Source organism: Martes martes (assembly GCF_963455335.1).
Source record: "Martes martes genome assembly, chromosome: 11".
Classification (NCBI taxonomy): Eukaryota; Metazoa; Chordata; class Mammalia; order Carnivora; family Mustelidae; genus Martes; species Martes martes.
Genome location: NC_137899.1, coordinates 21,380,283 through 21,403,171, shown reverse-complemented (window position 1 = coordinate 21,403,171; position 22,889 = coordinate 21,380,283). Strand labels below are relative to the sequence as shown.

The window sequence follows — 22,889 nt, the reverse complement described above, 5'->3', positions numbered from 1 at the left end:
AAATCCATAAGGAAAACACAATACATTTGAATTCATCAAAATTAAAAACCTGTGGGGTACCTGGCTGGCTCGGTTGGTAGAGCATGTACCTTCTGACTGCACAGTTATGAGTCCGAGCCCTGTGCTGGGTGTAGAGATTAGTTAACAACAACAAAACAAATCTTAAAAAAACAGATTAAAAACCTGTGCTCTCTGAAAGACTGAGAATGAGATGACAAGTTCAACAATGGACTATCTAAGAAGCCTCAAAACTCAGTAAGCAAAACACAATCCGTGGGCAAAAGTTTTGAACAGATACTTAAAGATATACAAATGGCCCATGAGCACATGAAAACATGCTCCACATCATTAGCCATCACAGAAATGCAAGCCAGAACCACAATGAGATCCACGCCCATTAGAACGGCTATAATGAAAAGACTGACCATACTAAGTGTTGATGGAGATGTGAAAGAACTCAACTCTCATACATTGCTGGTGGGAATTCAGAATGCTACAACCACTGTGGCATTTCTTAAAAGGTTAACCATAATCCTACCGTGTGATTCAGCGATCACACTCCTAGCTATCGACCCCTGAGGGTGGCATACGTCCATAAAAAGCCGTTTATGTGGACATTCATAACAACTTTACTTGTATTAGCCTCAAACTGGAAAGAGCCCTAATATCTACCAGGTGAACATGTACACCAATGGTGTATAATGGAACAACACTCAGCACCAAAAAGGAATGGGCTGTTGATATACGCAACATGGATCTCTAATTCTGCTGGGTGAAAGAAGTCCCACAAAAAGAATAAATACTGTATGAATCCGACACTTATAATAAATACTGTATATAAATCCAATATTTATATACAACTCTAGAAAATGCAAACTAACAGTGACAAAGATCCACGGTTGCTGGGAAATAAGTGGGATGGATTGGTGAAAGGGCTTACCAAGGGTCATGAGAACATGTTGGGTTTGACTTATATAGATTTATTATCTGTAATAAATGTGGTGACATTGTCATGTGGTGACAGTTTCACAGACACATAAAGACTTGTTAAATTGTATGCTCTAGATTTGTAATTATATGTCAGTTGTACCTGAATGAAACTGTTTTTAAGAAACTATATTAACTATATTTTTCAAATTTGACTAACAAGCAAGGTTCCATTTTTGTACAAGCAAAATCCAAATTGTAACAATAAGAAATTCACTCTGATGGCTGTGTTACAAAATATAATATGTAATAGTATTATCTTAGTTTGGTCAATTTAACTGGGTTTTTTTTTTTTTTTTTGAAGATTTATTTGACAGAGAGAGTGAGAGCAAGCACGAGCTGGGGGTGCGGAGCAGGGAAAAGGGTAGAGAGGGAGAAGCAGGCTCCCTGCTGAGCAGGGGACCCAACACAGGGCTCGATCCCAGAGTCCTGAGAGCATGACCTGAGCCAAAGGCAGACACTTAACTGACTGAGCCACACAGGCGCCCCTGAACTGGTACTTTCATTTATTCCACAACGTAAGAATTGTTGATATTGATCAAATTTTGTATATTATTAGTATGACCAAGAAACAAGATGGTATAAATTTGTATTATGTTTGCTATTCTGAAACAAAATGCTATTATATTTCCAAATGAACATATAGTTCCTATTTTTCACAGATTTCAATAATAATCACTATGCAACTATAATTAGAGAACGATAATAGGAGAATAAAGGTTTGGTTTCCAAACAAAATGAAGAAATTATTTTTATATATGGCATCATTTTCCACATAAAAAGTAGGAGAATCTACAAATTTTTAGAATTAACTAGGCTTAGAAAGGTTACCTTGTAGAAAATCAATAGATAAGTCAGAAGCCCTGTAGAACAGCAATGAAATGATAATATAGAATATAACTTAACCGTTATGATGTATAATAGTAACAAAGGCTATAAGACACATAGATGTAAATCTTAATCTTTATGTAGAAAATTATAACTGATAGATATGAAAGACCTAAATGGAGAGATACATTGTGTTCATAAATACGAAGCCTCAGTATTATAAATGTGATTATCTCCCTAAGTTGATCTATCAATTGAATGCAATTCTTTTCAACTGAGGTCCCACAAACGTTTTTGGGAACTTGACCAGCTGATCCTAAAATTTATACAAAAGAGTACAGGGCTCACAATAGCTGAGACAACTGAGTAAAAATAATGATGGTGCTCTGGTACTTACCCTATCAGACAGTAATTCTTATTAAAGAAAGATAGGGCTAGATATGGTGCTGGTCTAGAGCACACAGAGAGTTACAATTAATACAGAAACTTGATATATGACAGAGGTGACTAAAAGATGAACTTTTATTTTTTTTAAAGATTTACTTATTTGAGAGAGAGAAGAATGCGTGTGCACAGGGGTTGGGGGCAGAAGGAGAGAGAATCTCAAGCAGACTCTGTGCTGAGCATGGAGCCCAATGTGGGGGCTCCACCTGAGGACCCTGAGATCACCACCTGAGCAGAAACCAAGAGTCAGAAACTTAATCGACTGCACCACTCAGGTGTCCCTTATTTTTTACTTATTATTTTTTAGATTTATTTATTTACTTTAGAGGCGAGAGCACAAGTGAAGGGGGGAAGGTAGTGGGAGAGGAGAAGGGAGAGGGAGGGAGAGAAAATATCCCTAAGCAGATTCCTCCCTGAGCACGGAGCCCAAGGCAGGGCTTGATCCCAGGACCCTGACTGAGATCATGACCTAAGCCAAAACCAAGAGCTGGCTGCTTAATTGACTGAGTCACCCAGGCACCCCCTAGAAGATGAACTTTTAAATACAGAGTAGTATGAAAATTGGGTATGAGTATTGAAAAATACAAAAATTAGATCCCTATCTCAAACTATATACAAAAATACACTGCCAATGGCTTAAAGATCTAAAAGTAAAAAACAAATCTAACATTCAGAAAACATATTGAAAATTTCTCAAGACGCAGTAAGCACAAATCATGAAGAAAGTTAAATCAGAGTTAAGATAACCTTTTGTATGACGGGGTGCCTGGGTGTCTCAGTCGTTGGGCATCTGCCTTCGGCTCAGGTCATGATCCCAGGGCCTGGGGATCGAGCCCCGCATCGGGCTCCCTGCTTGGCAGGAAGCCGGCTTCTCCCTCTCCCACTCCCCCTGCTTGTGTTCTCTCTCTTGCTGTGTCTCTCTCTGTCAAATAAACAAATAAAATCATTAATAACCCCCCCCGAAACCAAAAAAATCATAAAGTGAAATTACAAGCCATGGACAAGGAGAAGACAGCTGCAATCTATATAAATGTCAAGGAATTAGTATCCAGAATAAAGAACACCTCAAATCTATAGGAAAAAGAAACACCACAATAGAAAAACTGGCAAAAGACATGAATATGCAATTCAGAGTAGGAGAAAACTAAATGTCCACTAAATACAGAAAGGTCATGAACCTCTATAGTCATTAGAGAAACACAGATTAAAAACACTATTTCAAACCCATCAGATTGGCAATAGTCCAACAACATCAAGTTGCCAAGGTTATGCCACATTGATAAGAATATGGGCCAACAGGGATTCTTAACGTATTGTTCGTGGGAGACTAAACTGGTACAGGCACTTTACTGACCAACTTGTAATACCTAAGTTATATCTGAAAATGTGAATTATTTCACATTCCAACAGTTCTACTCCTAGTGGTATGTCCTACAGAAGCCTTCACACATCTCACAAAAATGTTTATTTCAGTATTATCTTGTAATAGTGAAAGTACAAAAAATTTAACTATATTTCAGTAAGGAAAAGGCTGTATCTATAATGTTTGATTTCCTTAAAAAGTCAAAAACAACAAATCTGACACAAATAAAACAAAATGTTGTAATTTGTTCGATCTAGTGGTAGGGGGACTTGGTCATACTTATACTTATCTATCTGAAATACTATATAATTAAAAAATTTTAAATTAAGTGTGAAACATAAAGTACATAACAAGCACCACTGCCCTTAACATTTATAGCAGGTTAAAAATTACTTTATCCAAATGACCTGAATTCACAAAAATATTAGTAATGATGTTTATAAATAATTCTCTGCAACCTATTACCTAGTAAGTCAAAGCTTTTACTTTAAAGAAAAAAAAAGATTTTAAGTACTCTCTATACCCAACATGGGGCTCCAACTCACAACTCTGAGATCAAGAGTCAGCCAGGCATCCCAAAGCGTTTTACTTCTTCTGTCCTGGAAATTATCCTATAAACTGCTTAACCCTGTGATGTTGATGCAAAATCAGAATCAAAATTGGAAGGTAAAAAAGCAATGGAATGGACTCCTTCCTGAATTTGCTGTAATCTCAATAGCTATTAAGTTTCAATGTCACTAACTTTATGTACAACTACCACCAACAAAAAAATAAATGCTAAAAACATCCAGGACTCTGAGGAATAGAAAGGGAGATCTATATAATCCTGAAGCTTACCTTGCCTTTCTGCCCAAGACCACATTCCCTTCTCCAGCTCTAGAGACTCCAGGTTAAGAATCTCTGTATCAGAATCTATCAAACGTTAGTAATCATAGCCAACATTTATAAAGGACCTACTGCTGAACACTGTTCTAAGGACTTAATATTTACTAACTCAATTCTTTCTCAAGAACAGTCTTTGAGGTCAATACTTAATCCTATTTTTCAGATAAGCAAATTGAGGCATATGAAAGGTAAGTAATTTGCCTAAAGTTAACAGCTAGTACATGGGGAAGCCAAGATTCAAATTCAGGCAGTTTGGTTCCAGAGAATACACTCTTAATCCAGAACCTTTGCTGACAAACAATGAGAAAGCTTATCAGAAAAACTTAACCTGAAATTTACAAATAAGCATTTTTAAAACAAGATTGAAAGAAAAAAGGATAGAACCAGGATCTCCAAAGCATTTTTTTGTCTCTTTTATTTCCTGCCGAACATTTAAAAGAATTATTCCTACTTTGGAAATGAGTTCCATTTTGCATTGTTCCTGCCTTTAAGATGAAAGTTTCTTTGTAATATAACAATCAGTGCACTCTTTCTTTTAACTTCTTTATTAAGTTTGTTGCATAAAAGATATACATTCTCATATTGGCAATTCTTGTCATGAACAAAAGCAACAAAAAATAAAGGCAACAGCAAGATGTGCTTCACATATAAACAATCATGTGGTAAGAACAAGAAATCTGGCCCTGTACAACAAAAAGATTAGGAAGCAAAATGTGAATAATCCCTGTATTCAGAATATACCCAAATGTGCGTGCAAAGACAGTGCACCCATAATACAGCTCACTTAAATTTCTCTTTATGATGCATAATTCCTTAATGATCTATTTATGAAATAAGAATGAACATTAAGAAACATGAACTCCAAATTGCATTTATTTTCACAATATCAATGCTACACTCAAAATAGCAACTTCATTGAATCTAAATGTTAAATGTTTCCAAAGTAAAAGGCAAATCTTAATTTTTTTTAACCCTGTGAAAGGGTCTACAAAAACAGGTGGCTTATTTTACTCCACTTGCAAGGAGACCATGTCTCAGCCTGCACTTAAGTAGGATGAGCAACGAAGGACAGCAAACAAATACCACTGAGAGTAATGCCCATACATATGAAAATATCTAGCTGAACTATGTTCTTTCTACTTATACATTAAGTCTATTAAACAACCAGCATAATGGAAGCTTACACCTCATGCGACAGAATCACTAAATTAACTATACATCTATTAGAAATTTCCAAACCCCATTCCCCAAAACAGTTTTAGTACACCTATTAAGTACTGTAGGTTGCTTAGGAAAACAGAAATAAAACATACAACCAGTCTTTGCAATTAAAAATTTTTCATAACATATAAACAATGTTCAGATACAAATTCTGAACTAAATATGTTTTTCTAAATATGATTTACGTAATCAAGGCTTTCTTAAACAAAGACAGGTCTTAGGTATATGATCTGTACAAACTTACAGTAGTGTATATTCCAAATAGAGATTTTCTTCCTATTATGATATGAAAATGTAACTCTTTTCTGAGTGAAGATATATGTTAAGGCTTAAGGTGTAAACACTTTGGAAGGCAAACAACTTAGTAAAGAAATAAACCAGTCATTTAAAAATGTGTATCATCTCATAATAGGCCCCTGAATTTTCAAATTTACATGTGAGAATACATTTACATCTTAAATTTCTAGGAAAGGCACAGGCTTTATATAAAAAAGCAGCAAAATCTTAAACCCACCAATTTATTGAAAAAGCCATGACTTTTATTAGAAACAAATAACGCTTCTCAAGATGTTGGCAACAGGTCATAGTATAGACGTATATTTCATACAGTGTACTTCTCCCTTTAATTACATTCCAGAAGGAGGTGGAATACCTCCTTGGCTGTGGGAAGCAGAAGTGTTTGATGGACTGTGTAAACTGGTCTCTTTGTACACAAACCACGCATTTCCTCCCCAAAGTATCAGATTCAGAAAGCCAAAGATCTAAGGAAGAGAAAAGTAAACATGAAAATCTAGTATCTACTTAAAAATTTATACCCATCTTAGTTTTCCTTTAAATATTTAACATTTCCAGGCAGTATAGCATTATTTCAATTAAAATGTAAACTACATGTAAAGTAGAATAAAAAAAGAAGACTTCCCATTTCAATGCCGAATTTGTATAGATAATCACTATTCCCAATGAAATAAAGCTAACATCTCTAAATCTGTAACATATAAAATTACGACTAAAAGAAAGCTTATCTTTGCATGCTCAACATTACCAAGAAGATGGGATTAAATTTGAGAAAAATAAGTAAAACCCTATTATTACTTTGCAATTAGACTTTAGTGCTTTCAGGTGAAGAGGAACAGGAATCCATGCTTCCTTCTTTGGGGGCTTTCACTTTTCTCCATCTGAATGATTATAACCTGCCCCTGGGTATCTTTTCCTATATCCTTTCTTTCTCCCCTACTGCTTACTATCTCTCCTACTCCAACAGCTGCAGCAGAAGAGAAAAGGAGTCACACAAGATCTTTATATCACATCCTACATTAATCAACGTAAAAGGAATTAGTTTTCCCAGTTACAAAGCTGACAAGATAAAAGTCTCAGAGATGAATAAACTGAAGTTACCCTTTTTTTGGTATTTTTTTTTTCTCCAAATGTAAGAACAATAGTGACTTATATAAGACTGGGGTAAAGAGCTTGAGAGTAGTATCATACTACTGAAGGCCAAATGCTTTATATTTTTTGCATATTCACATACAGAAACAACATTTCTGAAACTGTCGATCTCAGATCACGGTCAATATAAATGCACCAAAAAGACTTTTAAATCACAAAGTGGTAACACAAAAATTTGGCCAAATTACTTTACAAGGCATGCTGACTTCATCCATGGAAAAACATTTTCTTGAAAAGATAGAGGACTTCCTTAAACATAATATATGCTGTATATTAAGCACATATTTAGTAATACATTTATCTGTATTTTGGTAAAACAGATTAAATATTATTTAAATTTATATATACCGATTTTTTTAGATCACTTAAGAAACCATAAAAGTACTACTTCCATAGACCTAGAGTAGGTCTGACCAGAGAACTGGCTCTAAGTTGGATCTGGTCCCCACCTTGGCTTGCCAACTTACCAGCCGTGTTACCTTCAGCAAATTAACACACGACCTACATTTTTTTCCCAGTTGGAAAATGAAGAATAATCCTACCTCCCACATTCCTCTTTGGATTACTGGATAAGTTAAACGAGATGAATGTAATGTAACGCCCTTAGCACAATGCCTGACACGTAGTCTTTATAAATGATAGTGATGACTATTAGTGCCTTTTGGGTAAAAGTCTTGCCTAGTCAATTTTAATGAAAAGAAAGACTCAATCACAATCTTGTTCAAACCTGTTAACAAGTAATAATTTTCCTGACAGACTTTTCTTCACTGTTATAAAGGTAACAACTATCTGGTAGCTAGAGTTCTGATATCTTAGTAAACATGCAAACAATACATTCATCGAAAGATTGATTAAAATCTACTGCTTTCTTTTATTAGTAAGGTTTTTGGTTTTCTCAAGTGAAATAAAGTATCTTATAAATACCACATACGTACCACAGATACATTTAAGGATCCCATACTAGTCACAGAGCCAAAATAACACATCACTTCTTGATGGCAAGGCTGAAGTTCCTTGACAATGCCATGACCAGTAGCTATTTTAATATCTGTAAGAGCTTTAGCCCAGGCTGAAGTGCTCACCAACCACAGAAAAGTGGCAACGAGAGTAACAACAAAGTCCTAAAGTAAAAATAAGTATGAGTTAATGATGAAGAGTTCATTTAAAAATACTATACTTTAAATCCATGATGGAACTGAAATCACAGTGAACTCTATGGTACTGAGAAATGGCCTACATGACATCCTTTATAAAAAAGGCCATAGTCAGCATTGGACACATTGCTATTTAGCATGACTAGCATACTGCCCAAGCAGTGAACAAAACTCAGTCATCTACTCAGCAGTCTAAGATTTTGACACTAGAACTCAGTTTCACATCGCCCTTACCACAGCCTTGACTAAGCCACGCACTGCCAGGATCACACCTCACATCCTGTTATCACCAAGAATTCTATCCCCGCATAATCCCAGTTTCACCTCACCCACTTCCCAGTCTCATCTCTCTTTCCAGCGCATGCTCCTTTAGGCACCCCAACTTCAAAAATTCATTTACCCCACTGAGACTACAATCTGATTTTACCACTTTACAATCTCTCTCAACCTCACTCATGCTCTCATTTCCCCTTTAATTTCTATTCTAAGGTCCTTCGTTATAACCCCTTGCACACACTCAACTCCCTCACCTTCTCCTGTTTTCTCATACTCTTCTGGCAAAACTCTAACTTCAGTTAAATCCAATTCCCCATGACTGGAAGGAATTCAAATAAAAAACTTTAAAAAAAAATCTAGCTGTCCATGATCTGGATAATGAAATGGTGAAAAGCACGCATCTAGGATGACTTGTTTCTTTTGAAATTCATGACCCTAAAATTTTAAGAATACTCATTATATTAAAGACAAATAAAAAAAAATCTCTCAAGGCATCTTCTCACTAGTAATTTCCTTCTAAAGTCTTTGCTACTTATTACAACTCCAAGAACAGGACTAAAGTTTTAAATATTCTGGACAGTTTCTTATTGAATAAGATGAAGAAAGAAAAAAATGTATTCTCTTTACTCAATCTGTTCTGCTGGGGAACTAAAATTTTGTTGACTAGCATTGGTTACAAAAATCTAAAGACTTTTTAAATAATGCATTTGTATAATATAAAGTATAAGTCCCACCTTGTTTGGTTTTCCTTTAAATTAACCACCAAAGTGGGAATAATGTAAAATTTCTATATTTTAATGTTACGTATTCTTAGCATTCAGGTATACCCAGAGCTACGAGTTCTTACACATCTGCAGCAAAAATCTCTGCAAGCTCAGAAATGGGTTTTGGAGCTTATCAGAAAAGTGGTTCCCTACCGCCCCCCCCCCCATAAATCTGATTGGTTTTTAATTACTTTTTCCAACCAGCTTTTAGTCATTTATTGAGACTAAACGAGTCACCACTTATGACATATAGGAACTCTACTATATATAGCTTGTCCACCAGGTCAAGATGGCAATGAATAAATGCCTTGTGATCAGAGACCCAAACAATGACTAATTTTACAAAGAAGGAGGTATTTGCATTTTGCATTTGAGCTTTCCACTGCTCCCGATCTTCTTTTAAAAAAATGTAGATCAAAGAAAAAAGGACAGAAATGCGCCTTCCATGTTTTGCACTGTGGGAGTACTCTTCTTTTCACTTCTGCACTCAGCTGTACTTTCGCTGCAGGTAGATATTTTCTAGAAACAGAAATTGTGCTGGAAACACAATGCCTTTTGGAGTACTGATAAATAGTATAGGATTATCACACCTTAAACAAGTTCTCTCTGGGCTGAAGTTCATAGCTTTGGCCCATATATGTCAAGTCCTTTTAATTTCCAGGTTTCTTTCTTCCAACTGCCTAACTAAAAAACACTCTGATGTTTTTCTGATTATGCTCTTTAAACCTTCTTTGCTGCGGGATGCCTAGGTGGCTCAGTTGGTTAAGCGGCTCAGTTGGTTAAGCGGCTGCCTTCGGCTCAGGTCATGATCCCAGCATCCTGGGATCGAGTCCCACATGGGGCTCCTTGCTCAGTGGGGAGCCTGCTTCTCCCTCTGCCACTCTGTCTGCCTGTGCACTCGCTATCTCTCTCTGACAAATAAATAAACAAAATCTATCTTTAAAATAAAATAAAAAAAAATAAAAAACAAAAAGCCTTCTTTGCTGCTCGCATGACATTCTTATACTTCAAAAGCAGGGGAACTTTTCTGAAAATGATGCACACAGCCACCCTACGGTGAGGGAGAGGTGGGAGAAATGAGGGCCTCTGAGGATCATCTCTCTCCTACTCAGGACTCTCTTTTTAGGATGTGGCCCACCCACAGTTCTGCAATGCACCAACAGTAGTGGGACAGGATTCATGACAGGTGTTTAGGATTTGGGATACTTTATCTTTGTTTGGTTTCAGGTTTTTGGATTATTTCTGATTCTCCACATGGCCTAGCACCCTTAAGTTCCTGCTATTTAAAACCAAAAAAATGCTATATTTACTTAAAAAGGGAAGTTAAAATGCCACAATTGAAATGCTCCTAGAAATACCTTAGTAGAGAATTGAGAACATTGCCAAAAAGGCATGTCCTCATTAACAAAGTGTACTTTAAAAAAAAACAATGTCTTATTTGGCTATATTTTAAATTTGGGTACCTCAAGAAAACTTTTTTACATTTATATGGTTAAATTAAAAGTAGAATTCAAAATTTAATTTAGAAGCTTGAATTTTTACAGATAAGCATCCTTTATATATTGTGTCAACAACAACAAAAAACACTTAAAGGGCTAGTTCTGGATTATCTATAACCACTAACTGATCACTCCAAGACGGAAAATTTCTTTTGATTTTCTGAATGATGCACCTAGATCAGTTTTATAGTTTTTATGGAAAAACCCTCTACAAAAGTAGATTTAGATGCTGCCTTAGAAAGTGTGATTTTTAAAAGCTCACTAAACAAAATATGAAAAATAAAAGGCTCATTCTAGAGTTAACTTGAAAGTTTCTTGGGATAATGACAAAATGGCAAGAACTGTCTTCATTTAGTATTTAAATTATAAATTTTAACAGGAGATAGTATCTATACGATGATCATAATTCCTTTTTTTTTTTCCTTCCCAAAGTAGGCTCCACAGGGGGCTTGAATCCCCCTCCAGTGCAGGGCGCGAACTCAGGACCCTGAGATTAAGACCTGAATTGAGATCAAGAGTTGGGTGCTGAGTTGGATCAGCATTAGAGTTGGATCAAGAGTTAGCTGACTGAGCCGCCCAGGTGCTCCACAGTTCCACGCACCCCCTCCTTTTTAAAAAGATTTTATTTACTTGATAGAGAGAGGGGGAGAAAGCACAAATGGTGCAAAGGGGCAGAGGGAGAGGGAGAAGCAGACTCCTTGCTAAGTGGGGAGCCTGAGATGGGACTTGATTCCAGGACCCTGAGATCATGACCCAAGCTGAAGGTTGAGGCTTAACCGACTGGGCCACCCAGGTGCCCCTCTACCTTTCCTTTTTAAGTAAGTCTTGGAAAGTCTACAGAAGTTACAGATTCCTCATATGTAATTTCTGTTGGTTAAGCACTGCAAATTAAAATAGTTGATGCCCATCTTTTTGAAAGACGTCCAAGAAAATATTTTATTAAAACGTCAGGTTTTAAGAATCTTTTCTCAGATACAAGAAACAAAATAAATAAGAATTTTAGCAGACTGTTTTATTCCTTACTTACCATTTGTATTCTTATGATCCAGGCAGCAAAAATTAAAAATAAATAAGAAATAAAACCCGTTATCTTATTTAATAATTTTTTCATACCCAACTAGCCTTCCCTTTAAAGTAACTTCACAAATAATCAGGAGATGACAGAGTTTTCTCAAGATATAAATGACTGGTATCTCAAAAGCACCTCTATTCTCTCTTCAAGTCAATAACACTTGATACTGACTTTGTAGTTATTCTTTTGTTGTGGACTTCTGGCTTAAAACAACAGCTTATCTGTATTTGCACCAATAATCCAGAGGAGATTCTATTACTTAAATCTCGGAGATTATTTTTATTTCTAGCTCAGAAGACCCTGAAGCCAAGAAAGATGTTAGAGGACTTCAAATCCAAATCCTTTGTTGCCATCTCCAAGATTCGAAATTAGCTCATGAACATCATTAGTGAGCATTCTCTAATTCTTATAGAATTATCTGAGTCAGATTTTAAATTAAGGAATTTAGGAATATAGATCAGGAGTCAGCAAACATTTCCTGAAATGGGCCAGACAGTAAATAAGTTTGATCTCTCTCACAACTACTTATCTCTGCCACTGTATTATGAAAGCAGTTATAGACAGCATGGAAATGTTTAGGTATGGCTGTGTTATAAAACAAAAAACCAACTTCATTAACTAAAAAAAAAAAATAAAACCCACAATGAATCAGATTTGGTTTGTGGACCAGTTTGCTGATTTCCGATGATGACTATTAAGCTCAATAAAACACTGCAGAGACATAAAGGAAGTCTTTGAGAAAAGAGAAAAAAGGTAAGAAGTAGGAACACCATCATGAGACTACTAGTATGGTCAGCAATTCCTCAAATTAAAGGCATTAATTTCTACTTAATTTCTCTACCTGCAACCTAACATACTCTGTATGTTTGAGATCTTTCCAGGTTAAAGTGAGACCGAGAAACAAACAGACCTCTGTATGCCCTAGAGTACAGAGAAGGTGTTGCAAACTGGTGCAAAGAATTAGGTGCAATGTGACAACCAGAGAAAGCTCAACCTCATGGTAAACACAGATCAAAACACGTTTACCTGGTTTATGTCACAAATTTTCATTTCCAGCGTAAGAAAATCTACATCAACTCCAAATATAACTTATATACGACTTTTGTAAACAAAGAAAGTGTTTACTTACAATCATGGGAAGTTTTCGACTATCCCGATACATGCTCGTATAACCGAGATAGAACAGAAGAGCGGCAATGCAGTACAGGAAGACAAAGACTGCAAACGTCACATAGAATTGTGCGGAGGAAGAGTAATCTCCGATAAGCACATAACTTTTCCAATTTACATCACACACGTTTGCATCTGGATGTGCCTGAAATGATGCTTCATTCAACCTATTAAGAAAAGGCTCAAATAAATTTGTGAATGACTTGGGACTAGAATACTGAAACGATATTTCAAAAAACACTCCCAAAATATATCACATTTTCCTTTGGGGAGAAAATTCAAATATTTAAATTAAAAATTTCCTAAGAAATGTACATAAACTATGCCTTATAATTGGTTTATAATAGACTGACTATAGATCCCATTAAACACTTTCACACCCAGAAACTATCTTTCTGCAATAAGAACTTAGCAGGTTAAGAGAGCTGATACAAAACAGTCTGCAATTTGAGACATGATATTCTGTTCTAGGAGGGAGAGTCTATGTGACTAGCATCAGGAGAGTCAATTATGATTCACATTTTAACCCTAGATTAATTAGCTGCTAACTTGAGATTGTTTTCAAATTTCCTTATCTATAAACTGCAAAAACACTTATCACTAAATGTGCCATAACAGTTCCTCATACAGGAACTTTTTAAGTGAAGGGCTGGGAAATGGAGTGGCAATGATTCATTACCAGGCCCTTGCTATCTGACATATTTTTACTGTAAGGGTTTATTTAATCATCAAAACAACCTTAAAAGGTAAAAGTTCTCACTCAGTGGCTAGAGATTTCGAGTCCTAGAGAGGTCAGGTAAGTAGTACATGGAAGAAGATTTACACCATGGCTTAAACACAGGACATACTCAATAAGCTCTTCAATAAACACTTAAGTTAAACAGAAGAATTCATAAAATACTCATTTTCGTCTGAGTAAGAAAATTAAGAAACACAAACTCCTTCCTTTAAATACATGTCTTAAAATGATATAAAGAATGCTTATTTTTTTAGTAATTGCAAATACACGAGAAGTTTGAATTTTCTTAAGCTGTGACTGCTTCCATATCATGGCTTCTCATTCTAAGGTGATGGAGCAGTCACTGTTTGTTTTTAAATTTTCAATTCACTGTGGGATGACAGAATAAAAATGTCAAGGCAAGGTCATATAAAAGTTTCTAAATGCTTCCTTTTGTTTTCCGTACTTAATTCCTCACAGGCCAGGAACACAGTCTGCAGACAGACACTGGTCCACATGCCACAGTTTGAAGAGCAATGATCACCACTTACAAATGAGCATATGTGCAATTTAAAATTTTCTCCCCCCACACAAACTGCTGGAAATCTCAAAAAGTCAATATGAAAGCAAAAATTTTCAACTATAAAAACAAATAAATGCCTTACCTGAATGGATAACCAAAAGCAGCTGTAATCGTTTTATTTTCATGAAGTTTAGCGCAAGTCACTTGAATTTCTGTTTTGCCCTTAAAACCTCCACAGGTGGCAAAAGCAAAGATAGAAGCAATCTATACAAAGTGAGACCAAGAAGGGGGGGAAGAAGCATTATTGTACCCAAAACATGGGTCATTAAAACCTAAATATAGTACTAAAAACAGGCTCACTAACATTCTAGAAATTCTTAATTACAAATTAAATGCAGATGCTGAAAAGCACTTAAAATTTCACTTCCAACTGTCAACAAATGATTTTTTCCCGAGTATAATACAGAAGCTAGTATACCAGCCCATATAATAATTCTTCTGTTCATACTGCAGTGTACCTACTAAAATCTTAGTATGAAATTCACATGAAGTCTTATTAGTATCAAAATCAAAAGGGGGTAATTTGGAAGTATTTTTAATGGTAACTGTTTAAGCCAAGAGACTCCTAAGCAAAGAAACGCTATTTCATGAGTTTGCACGACTTCATATTTGAGTATTTCAGTATTTCCAGGTCTCAAAAAGTACTTGGAAATTTGTTCTCCTGATCATGCATATACTTAAAAGAATGCAATGTTCTTGTAAATGCTATAACATAACAGGAAAAACCTGGAAGCTTCCTAAATGTTGACATGAAATCAAATAAACTGTAATTCATTCATAGGATGGAACATGATGCAGTCATTAAAAAGTTGGCAAATATTTAATGATACTGAAAAACATTCATTACAAATAAAGTTTGTTTATGTGGTGCCTGGCTGGCTCAGTTGGTAGACCATGCAACTCTTGATCTCAGGGTTGTGAATTCGAGCCCCATACTGGGGGTAGAGCTTAATTTAAAAAAGTTTATTTACACATGCATTGTGCATTGTGTCTATGCCTAGGCATATGAGGCACACTACAAAAATATATCAAAATTTCAACAGTGGTCACCTCTCAACAGAAAATAAAAATAATTCCTTTTTCTACTTGTATCTTCTAAATTTTCTACAAAACAAAACAAAAAAGCCTATATACGGTGTAGTGGCCAAAAGCTCAATCATTCAGCAAATTCTGACGGCTCTATTTAAAAAACATATTTGGAATCTGATCAACATCATCGCAACATCCTGATGTAAACCACCATTATTACCTCTTGCCTGAATTATATTCCAACAAACTTCTAAATAATCCCGCTTCTGTCCTTGTCCCTCCTTCAGTCTACCGTCAATATATCAACCAGTGTGATCTTTTAAAAATACAAGGCAGAAAACTTTACATCCTCTGCTCAAAATTCTCTAACGGCTTCTGAGTTCTCTCTGGATAAAAATCAAAGTTCATATAATGGTTTACCAGATCCTTTCTTCCCTTAATAATTCTAATCAGACTGCTACTTCTCCCCTTGTCAAATTTCTTTATATAAAAGGGTCTCCTTGCTATTCCTTAAAGATAAGGGGTAAACTTCTCCTATAGAGCCTTTGCACTGACTACTGTTTCTGCCTGGAATACTTCCTACTTCACAGCTCCCTGTTCCAACAGAACTTTATCAGAGGCCTTTCCTAACCACACTATATTAAATAATAATGCCCTAACCCCACAGTATTTACTCCCTTAATTCATGCTGCTTTATTTTTCCGCCACTGTAATTACCACTGCCCATTAGTACTCAAGTATTTGTCCGTTTTTCACTAGAACACAAACTCAACGGCAGGGACTTTGTTTTGCTCAGGGTCACATTCATCTAGCAAACAGATAAAATTCAGTGCAGGTCTGATACCAAAGCCTATAATGTTAAACACTGATACAATGCCTCTCATGGATTAATACAGGGCCTTGAATCAGGCCATAACCAGGATCACAACTACCAAGATTTTTTTTTCTGTAAAGCAGAGATACATGAAAAAGAGTCTGGTTACAGATACAAAGAGTCTGAGGTAATGTCCAGTACACAGTTTGGAATCTTCAGTTAAGCGTTCATAGGTAAAGTCAGAAGAATGGATACTCTCTACACATAAATGTTCACATGTAAGGAATGAAAACAGAGGCCACAAAATTGGGCATAGACCCATTTAGGATTAGAAAACAGAAACAGGTTATACAAATTTAACCAATGGGACAATAAGGAGGCCAGAAAGAGACCTACGTGTAACTAGATAAATTCTATCTAACAAAGCTGGCACTGCAGATCACCAAGGAAAGGAGTTCGGTGGTTTTAAAGATATGTCCACTAACTCTGATACTCCTCCCTGCAAGAGGCAAAGGTTAATTTTCCTCCCTTTAAGGGTGGATGGCTTCTAGTAAATTGAATATGGTCGAAGGAATGGGAGACATCCATCCTTTCCAAGACTAGGTGATAAAGAGACTACAATTTCTGTCTTCCTCTCTCTTCTGAAATCACTGCCTGGGGGGAAGCCAGCTGTCATGCTGGGAGGATACTCAGGCAACTTACAGTGAGACTCCTGTGATGAGGAACCACAGACTATCAGCAACCATGTGAGTGAGCCTGCAAGTGTATCATTGGAGGTTTGCCAAAGGCCATGTGAGTGAGCTGGGTGCTAGAGATGACTCAAACCCAGCCAACAGCTAGACTGCAAACAGGGAGACTCTGGGCTGAAAGCCCTCAGGCTAAACCGCTCCCAGATTCCTGACCCACTGTCTTAAGAGCTAAGGTTGGGGTAATTTATTATGTAGCAATAGATAACTAATACATGGTCTTAGCAATAGGTAACTTAGCAATAGATAACTAATACAGGACTTCAATAAATGGTCCAGGGGCACCAGGGTGCCTCAGTCAGTTAAGTATCTTCCGCTCAGGTCAAGAGGTCCTGGGATCAAGCCCCATGCTGAGCTCTCTGCTCCACGGGGAGCCTGCTTCTCCCTCTCCCCTCTGCTCCTGCTCTCTCTCTCTAATAAACAAAACACAATCTGGGGTGGGGGGGGGCAGGTCCAGATGGGCTAAAGACAAATGCAAAATGCGAGTCTTTAAAAAATTTTAATGTAAAAGAAAATTTGTGATCACAGAGGAAGGAAAAATTTCTTATGATTAAAAATAAAAACACATACTAATCATAAAAGATGGTTAAATTCAACCACAAAAAAAGAACTTCAGAAACCAAGTCAGCTTTTGAACATAAAACAAGCTACAAACCAGGTCAAAGTATTTGCATAATGTCACAAAGGATCAGTATCTACTAGTATATAGATCTGAGAGCAATTCTCACCCATGTGTACTACAGAACACACACAAGGGTGTTCACAGTGACATGGTTTATAGTATCAAAATAGAGAAGTGGAGCAAAAGGAAAATGGATAAAACATAGTAGTTTACACTTACAATGGAAGTTTTAAAGCAATGAAGATACAGGAACTACAGCTGCCCACATCAATGTGGATGAAACCTAGAAACCTAATGCTGAGTGGAAAAAAAAAGTTGCTTACGTTTCATACATTATGATGCCATTCTTTAAAAAGCTTTGGTTACTTATCTACACCACCCCTGACACTACACTATTTTTGTTTAGGCCCTCACCATTTTTCACGGGGACTAACCAACAGACTCTTCCTCTCATTTCTAATCTCTTCCGTAGCATGGGCTCATGTGGCTGTAGAGCATTTTAGAAATGGATTGTCTCATGGCACCTGGGTAGCTCAGTCCTTTAAGCATCTGACTCTTGATTTTGGTTCGGGTCATGATCTCAGGGGTGTGAGACTGAGCCCTGTGTAGGGTTCTGTGCGGGGAATCTGCCTGGGATTCTCCCTCCACCTCTGCAAACCACAAATCTCCCCATGCTCCTTCTCCCTCTCTAAAATAAAATAAATAAATCTTTCAAAAAATAAAATAAAAATGGCTTGCCTGAATTAAGATACCTGTAAGTGTCAAGTAGACAATGAATTACAAAGATTTAGTATACAAAATGTAAAATATCTCATTGATAACTGTTTATATTGACTACCTGTTAAAACAATATTTGGATTTATAAATAAAATATAATATTAAAGTTAATTTCACCTGTTTCTTTTCATGTTTTCAGTGTGGCTAACACACTTAAAATTATTATGTGGCTTGCATTTGTAGTTTGCATTCTGTTTCTATTGAACAGGTGCTTTAGAGTGATGTCACACTGATCTGAAATCAAGATCTGGTCACGTTACTCCCCTGTTTAAAAGGATTTCCTCAATGACTTTCCAGAACTAAATTTAAGAAAAGAAAAAAAGCTCAAACTTCTTCATTTGGCCTAACAGGCATGGCTTAGGTACCCTCAACCTCATCCTTCCAGATTTATACGCACTATATTCCCGGCCAGGTACTATACAACTCTGTCGCACTGTACTACTACTTACTACTGCTCCTCAAACACATCGTGTATTTACAGTGTATTTGTTTCTTCTGCCAGGATTTGTCCCCCCACCCCCCTCAATTGTTCTCTGACAAGCTCACCTTAAAGGCCCTACCCAGTTTCTTATGGTAGAACTATTCTGTCTCCTGGGCTGCCATAGACTTGGGTTCGTTAACTCCACTATAGGCATTTTTCCTGTGTTTTGCCTTATTTAAAAAAAACAAACAAAAACAAAACCCAAAATAAAAATAAAAACTAGTTTCTAACTAAATACAAAAATTAGTAGGGGCACTTGGATGGCTCCGTGGGTTAAGCCTCTGCCTTCAGCTCAGGTCATGTTCTCAGGGTCCTGGGATCAAGCGCTGCATTGCTGCATCTGCTGCATCGGGCTCCCTGCTCCGCAGGGAGCCTGCTCCCCCCCCCCCTGCCTGCCTCTCTGCCCACTTGTGATCTCTCTCTCTGTCAAATAAATGAATAAAATCTTTTTTAAAAATTAGTAAATAAACAGCATACTGTACTTATTGCTCTTAAGCCCAATGCCTTTCCCTGTCCCTTGGCAGACTGTCATGTCTTTGCACTTGGTCTTACTCAAGATTTTCAGTGCCTACCTAGAAGGAGGTAGCATCTGCACATAGCAAATGCTCATTAAATAACTGCTTAATTAAAGAAAAAACCAATTTCTAATAATATACAAATAAAATCATATTTCAGGTTATTTCAAAGCTATCTTTTTGTTACAAGGATAAATAAATGTCATCTTTGCAATTCTGGTCTTTATCTCATGGGAAAAAGGGACAAGATAGACACTTTTTACTATATGAATTACAAAACAACCTGAGGGTAAAGGATCTATCTCACTTCTCCCTCTTCTCTACTGCTGTTTTGATTTAAATTCGAAGTTATATACTGGAGGCCCAGGGTGAAACCTGGCCTACAGGTAATATTTGTGTGATCTTACCAGAATTCATTAAAAAAAATGAATTTATTGTTTATTTTAATACCAGCATACTGCACATAAAAATTTGATTTACTGCTTTCCCTTACTGTGGGGAAACTGAAAATATGGCAGCATCAGACCCATATTCCCATAAGCAACAACCACGTGGAACTGAGTGACAGATGACATGTAAGACGGGGCATGTGCTTTTTCCAGACTGTTGCCACTCTACAGTCTCAACAATCCTCAGGATGCATGTTAGTTACCAGGAATCAATGAGCTTATACTATTGTTTTTCTTCCAAGCAGCTTGTTTCACTCACTTACTTTATGTGGGTGGTTCCTATGCGCGCTTCAGTTTGTATTCCTCGTCCAAACAAGGGAGTACTGGCATGTTCATTTCTATTGCCTTACCACTTATGAAATGCATTTTCCCATTCCTCTCCATTCCATGAAGAATGGCTAAAACTGCTAGCATGAAATTCTGTATGTAGAGTAACTAGTAAGAATCTAAGGACAGGATGACAGCAAGCATCTACTCAGGTCAAAAGGTTCCATATTTCATTATGACAGTCTCAAGCTGCCAAAGGAACAGTACCACTTAACACTCTACCCACCAGACCAATACCAGACACAGACACTAGAATTCTGAGGTTTGTAACTTTGAAGTTAACATTTCAGCTTGGTTCTCTAGAACACTACTCTCCAAAATAAACGGCAGTAGTCAACTAACTGGTATATGAGAAGAAAATATTTGAACTTCTATTTACATTAGACTTAAGGAATTAAAGCCTTATTAAAGTTAATACATCACTGCAACCCATGCTGGATCTGCAGGTCCGAGTCACATGTCAGTACCACACGCTGGGTATCCTGAAGGCAGGAGGAGTCCCATGACATGTAAGGACAGGGATACCTTCACGTATTCTTTCCCTTTTAGTGTTCATGTATTACAATGTGAATGTGCCTAAGTGAGTTTATGGAGTAAGTTATCTAATTTTAACCAAACCAACCCAGACCAATGGCTTAAAAATGTCTTCAAAGAAACTACAGACTAATAATACAAAAACTCACACCCAAAAGAGAAAATAGAAGCATTAACCCCCTATGTGTGCTATATTCATTAGCCACATTCCAAGGAAAAACAGATTCTACTTAATTAGAGCACAAGAAGATGGCATATGTATCTACGTATTTATATATCAGATGAGTGTTGAAATAAGGATTTAAAAATACGAATGAAATTTACCCCAAGCATATAATACGCCTTTAAGATACTGACATACTGAGGTGCCTGGGTGGCTCAGTCAGTTAAATGTCTAACTCTTGATCTCAGCTCAGTTCTTGATCTTAGCTCAGGTCTTGATCTCAGGGTCATGAGTTCAAGACCTTAGTTAGCTCACTTAAAAAGAAAAAAGGTGCTGACATAGTAAAATATCCATCTAAGTTATGGATGCATATTGGGGCTCTATGCATAAAATTTTACAGATAGGGATGCATGATAAAAAGAAGTTTGGAGACCCCTGGTATTTTCAATGAGTTATTTAGCCTATAGCCAGAGTTCCAGTCCTCGATCCTATTTCTAGACCCTGCTCAACTCACTAATGCTTCTTCAGAGAACACTGGCACTCCTCTATATATGGGTATCTTTTACAAGTTTCTGACTGCTATTGGGTTTCATCATTAATCTGACATCATTTACTTAAATTTCTTTCTGTCCGAGGTCTAGTCTAGAAACTGACATAATTGACATCTTCAGAAATAGACTAAAAGTACATTGTATTTGAGTGTTTATATGCAAATCAAATGTATGCTGTTTTACTAAATGAAAGAACCACTCAGTGATGAAAATGAACTGTCACGGCATGTTTGCCTTTACAATCAGTAAGATCAGATGCTTAGAACCAAAGCACTGATTTTTATGAGTTAAAGTCCTCATGCATTTACTAAAGACATTCATTTTATTTATTTATTTATTAAAGATTTTATTTATTCATTTGACAGAAAGAGATCACAAGTAGGCAGAGAGGCAGTCAGATAGAGGGGAAGGAGGCTCCCTGCCAAGCAGAGAGCCCGATGTGGTGGCTCAATCTCAGGACCCTGAGACCATGACCTGAGCCGAAGGCAGAGGCTTAACCCACTGAGCCACCCAGGTGCCCCCATTCATTTTTATTTTTTTAAAAATTGTAAAAAAGATTTATTTATTTGACAGAGCATGCACGCACTCATGCACACAGCAGGAGTGGGAGAAGCGAGTTCCTCGCTAAGCAGAGAGGTTGATGAGGGGCTCCTAACCTTAACCCAGAACCTGGATCATGACCTGAGTGGATGACAGATGCTTAACTAATTGAGCCACCTAGGAGCCCCAAAAGACATTTATTCTTAAAAATGTTTTGTTATCGATGCTGCTATTTCAGTTTATTCCCACTATGAACCAAGCACTGAAGTCCGGTACAAACTGCTTCAGCTTCATTCTTCTATGATCTCCCTCTGCTTGTAAAGTACAATCCTAGAAAGTTCTAAATAGCCTGCTAGTACGGTTCCATAACCCTTAAGAATTTGGATCATGAGAAATTAACTGTTCCTGCTGGAGGAAACAGAAGGTTTTTTTTTTTTTTTTTTGCTAACTCTTAACTATTACATGTTGAAAATATCTTTTTTAAAATTTTATTTTTAAATAATCTCTATGCCCAACATGGGGCTTAAAATCATGACCCCAAGATCAAGAGTTGCATGCTCTACCCACTGAGCCAGGCAGGTGATCCTGTTGCAAGCACCATTACGGCACCTTCACCCTTAAATAATTGTTAAGCTACTGAATAAGGAACTAGAAATCTCTGGGGAACTTAAATATATTTATTTTAAAATCATTTCAGACTGTACTACTTTTATGTTTTTTGGAGTAAATCCATATCTTGATTGTTGATCTGGCTGGCTGTCCTGAAGTGCATTTGTGCCACTGATTTTTGAACTTTTAAGTGAAAACTAGTTTTCTTCATGTGTTTTAAGATATCTGATGTAGGCTCAAATTTACAGTTTTTCCCCCCTTTTTCTGTCCCTGTCTAGTAGTTTTACAGTTATTTCTACATGGTTGCAAATACCACATCTTA

At 36.7% G+C, this 22,889-nt stretch overlaps 1 protein-coding gene across 1 annotated transcript in view; it reads right to left on the bottom strand.

Moving 5' to 3' along the window:
• Positions 1 to 4,899: 4,899 nt before the first annotated feature.
• SYPL1 (synaptophysin like 1) overlaps positions 4,900 to 22,889 on the bottom strand; it is a 23,985-nt gene continuing 5,995 nt past the window's right edge. The window contains exons 3-6 of the mRNA XM_080817920.1: positions 14,493 to 14,614; positions 13,069 to 13,276; positions 8,110 to 8,295; positions 4,900 to 6,489 (exon numbers count right to left, since the gene is read on the bottom strand). Coding sequence (XP_080674046.1) covers positions 6,355 to 6,489; positions 8,110 to 8,295; positions 13,069 to 13,276; positions 14,493 to 14,614 — 651 coding nt within the window. The 3' untranslated portion in view covers positions 4,900 to 6,354. The remainder of the gene's footprint in view (positions 6,490 to 8,109; positions 8,296 to 13,068; positions 13,277 to 14,492; positions 14,615 to 22,889) is intronic.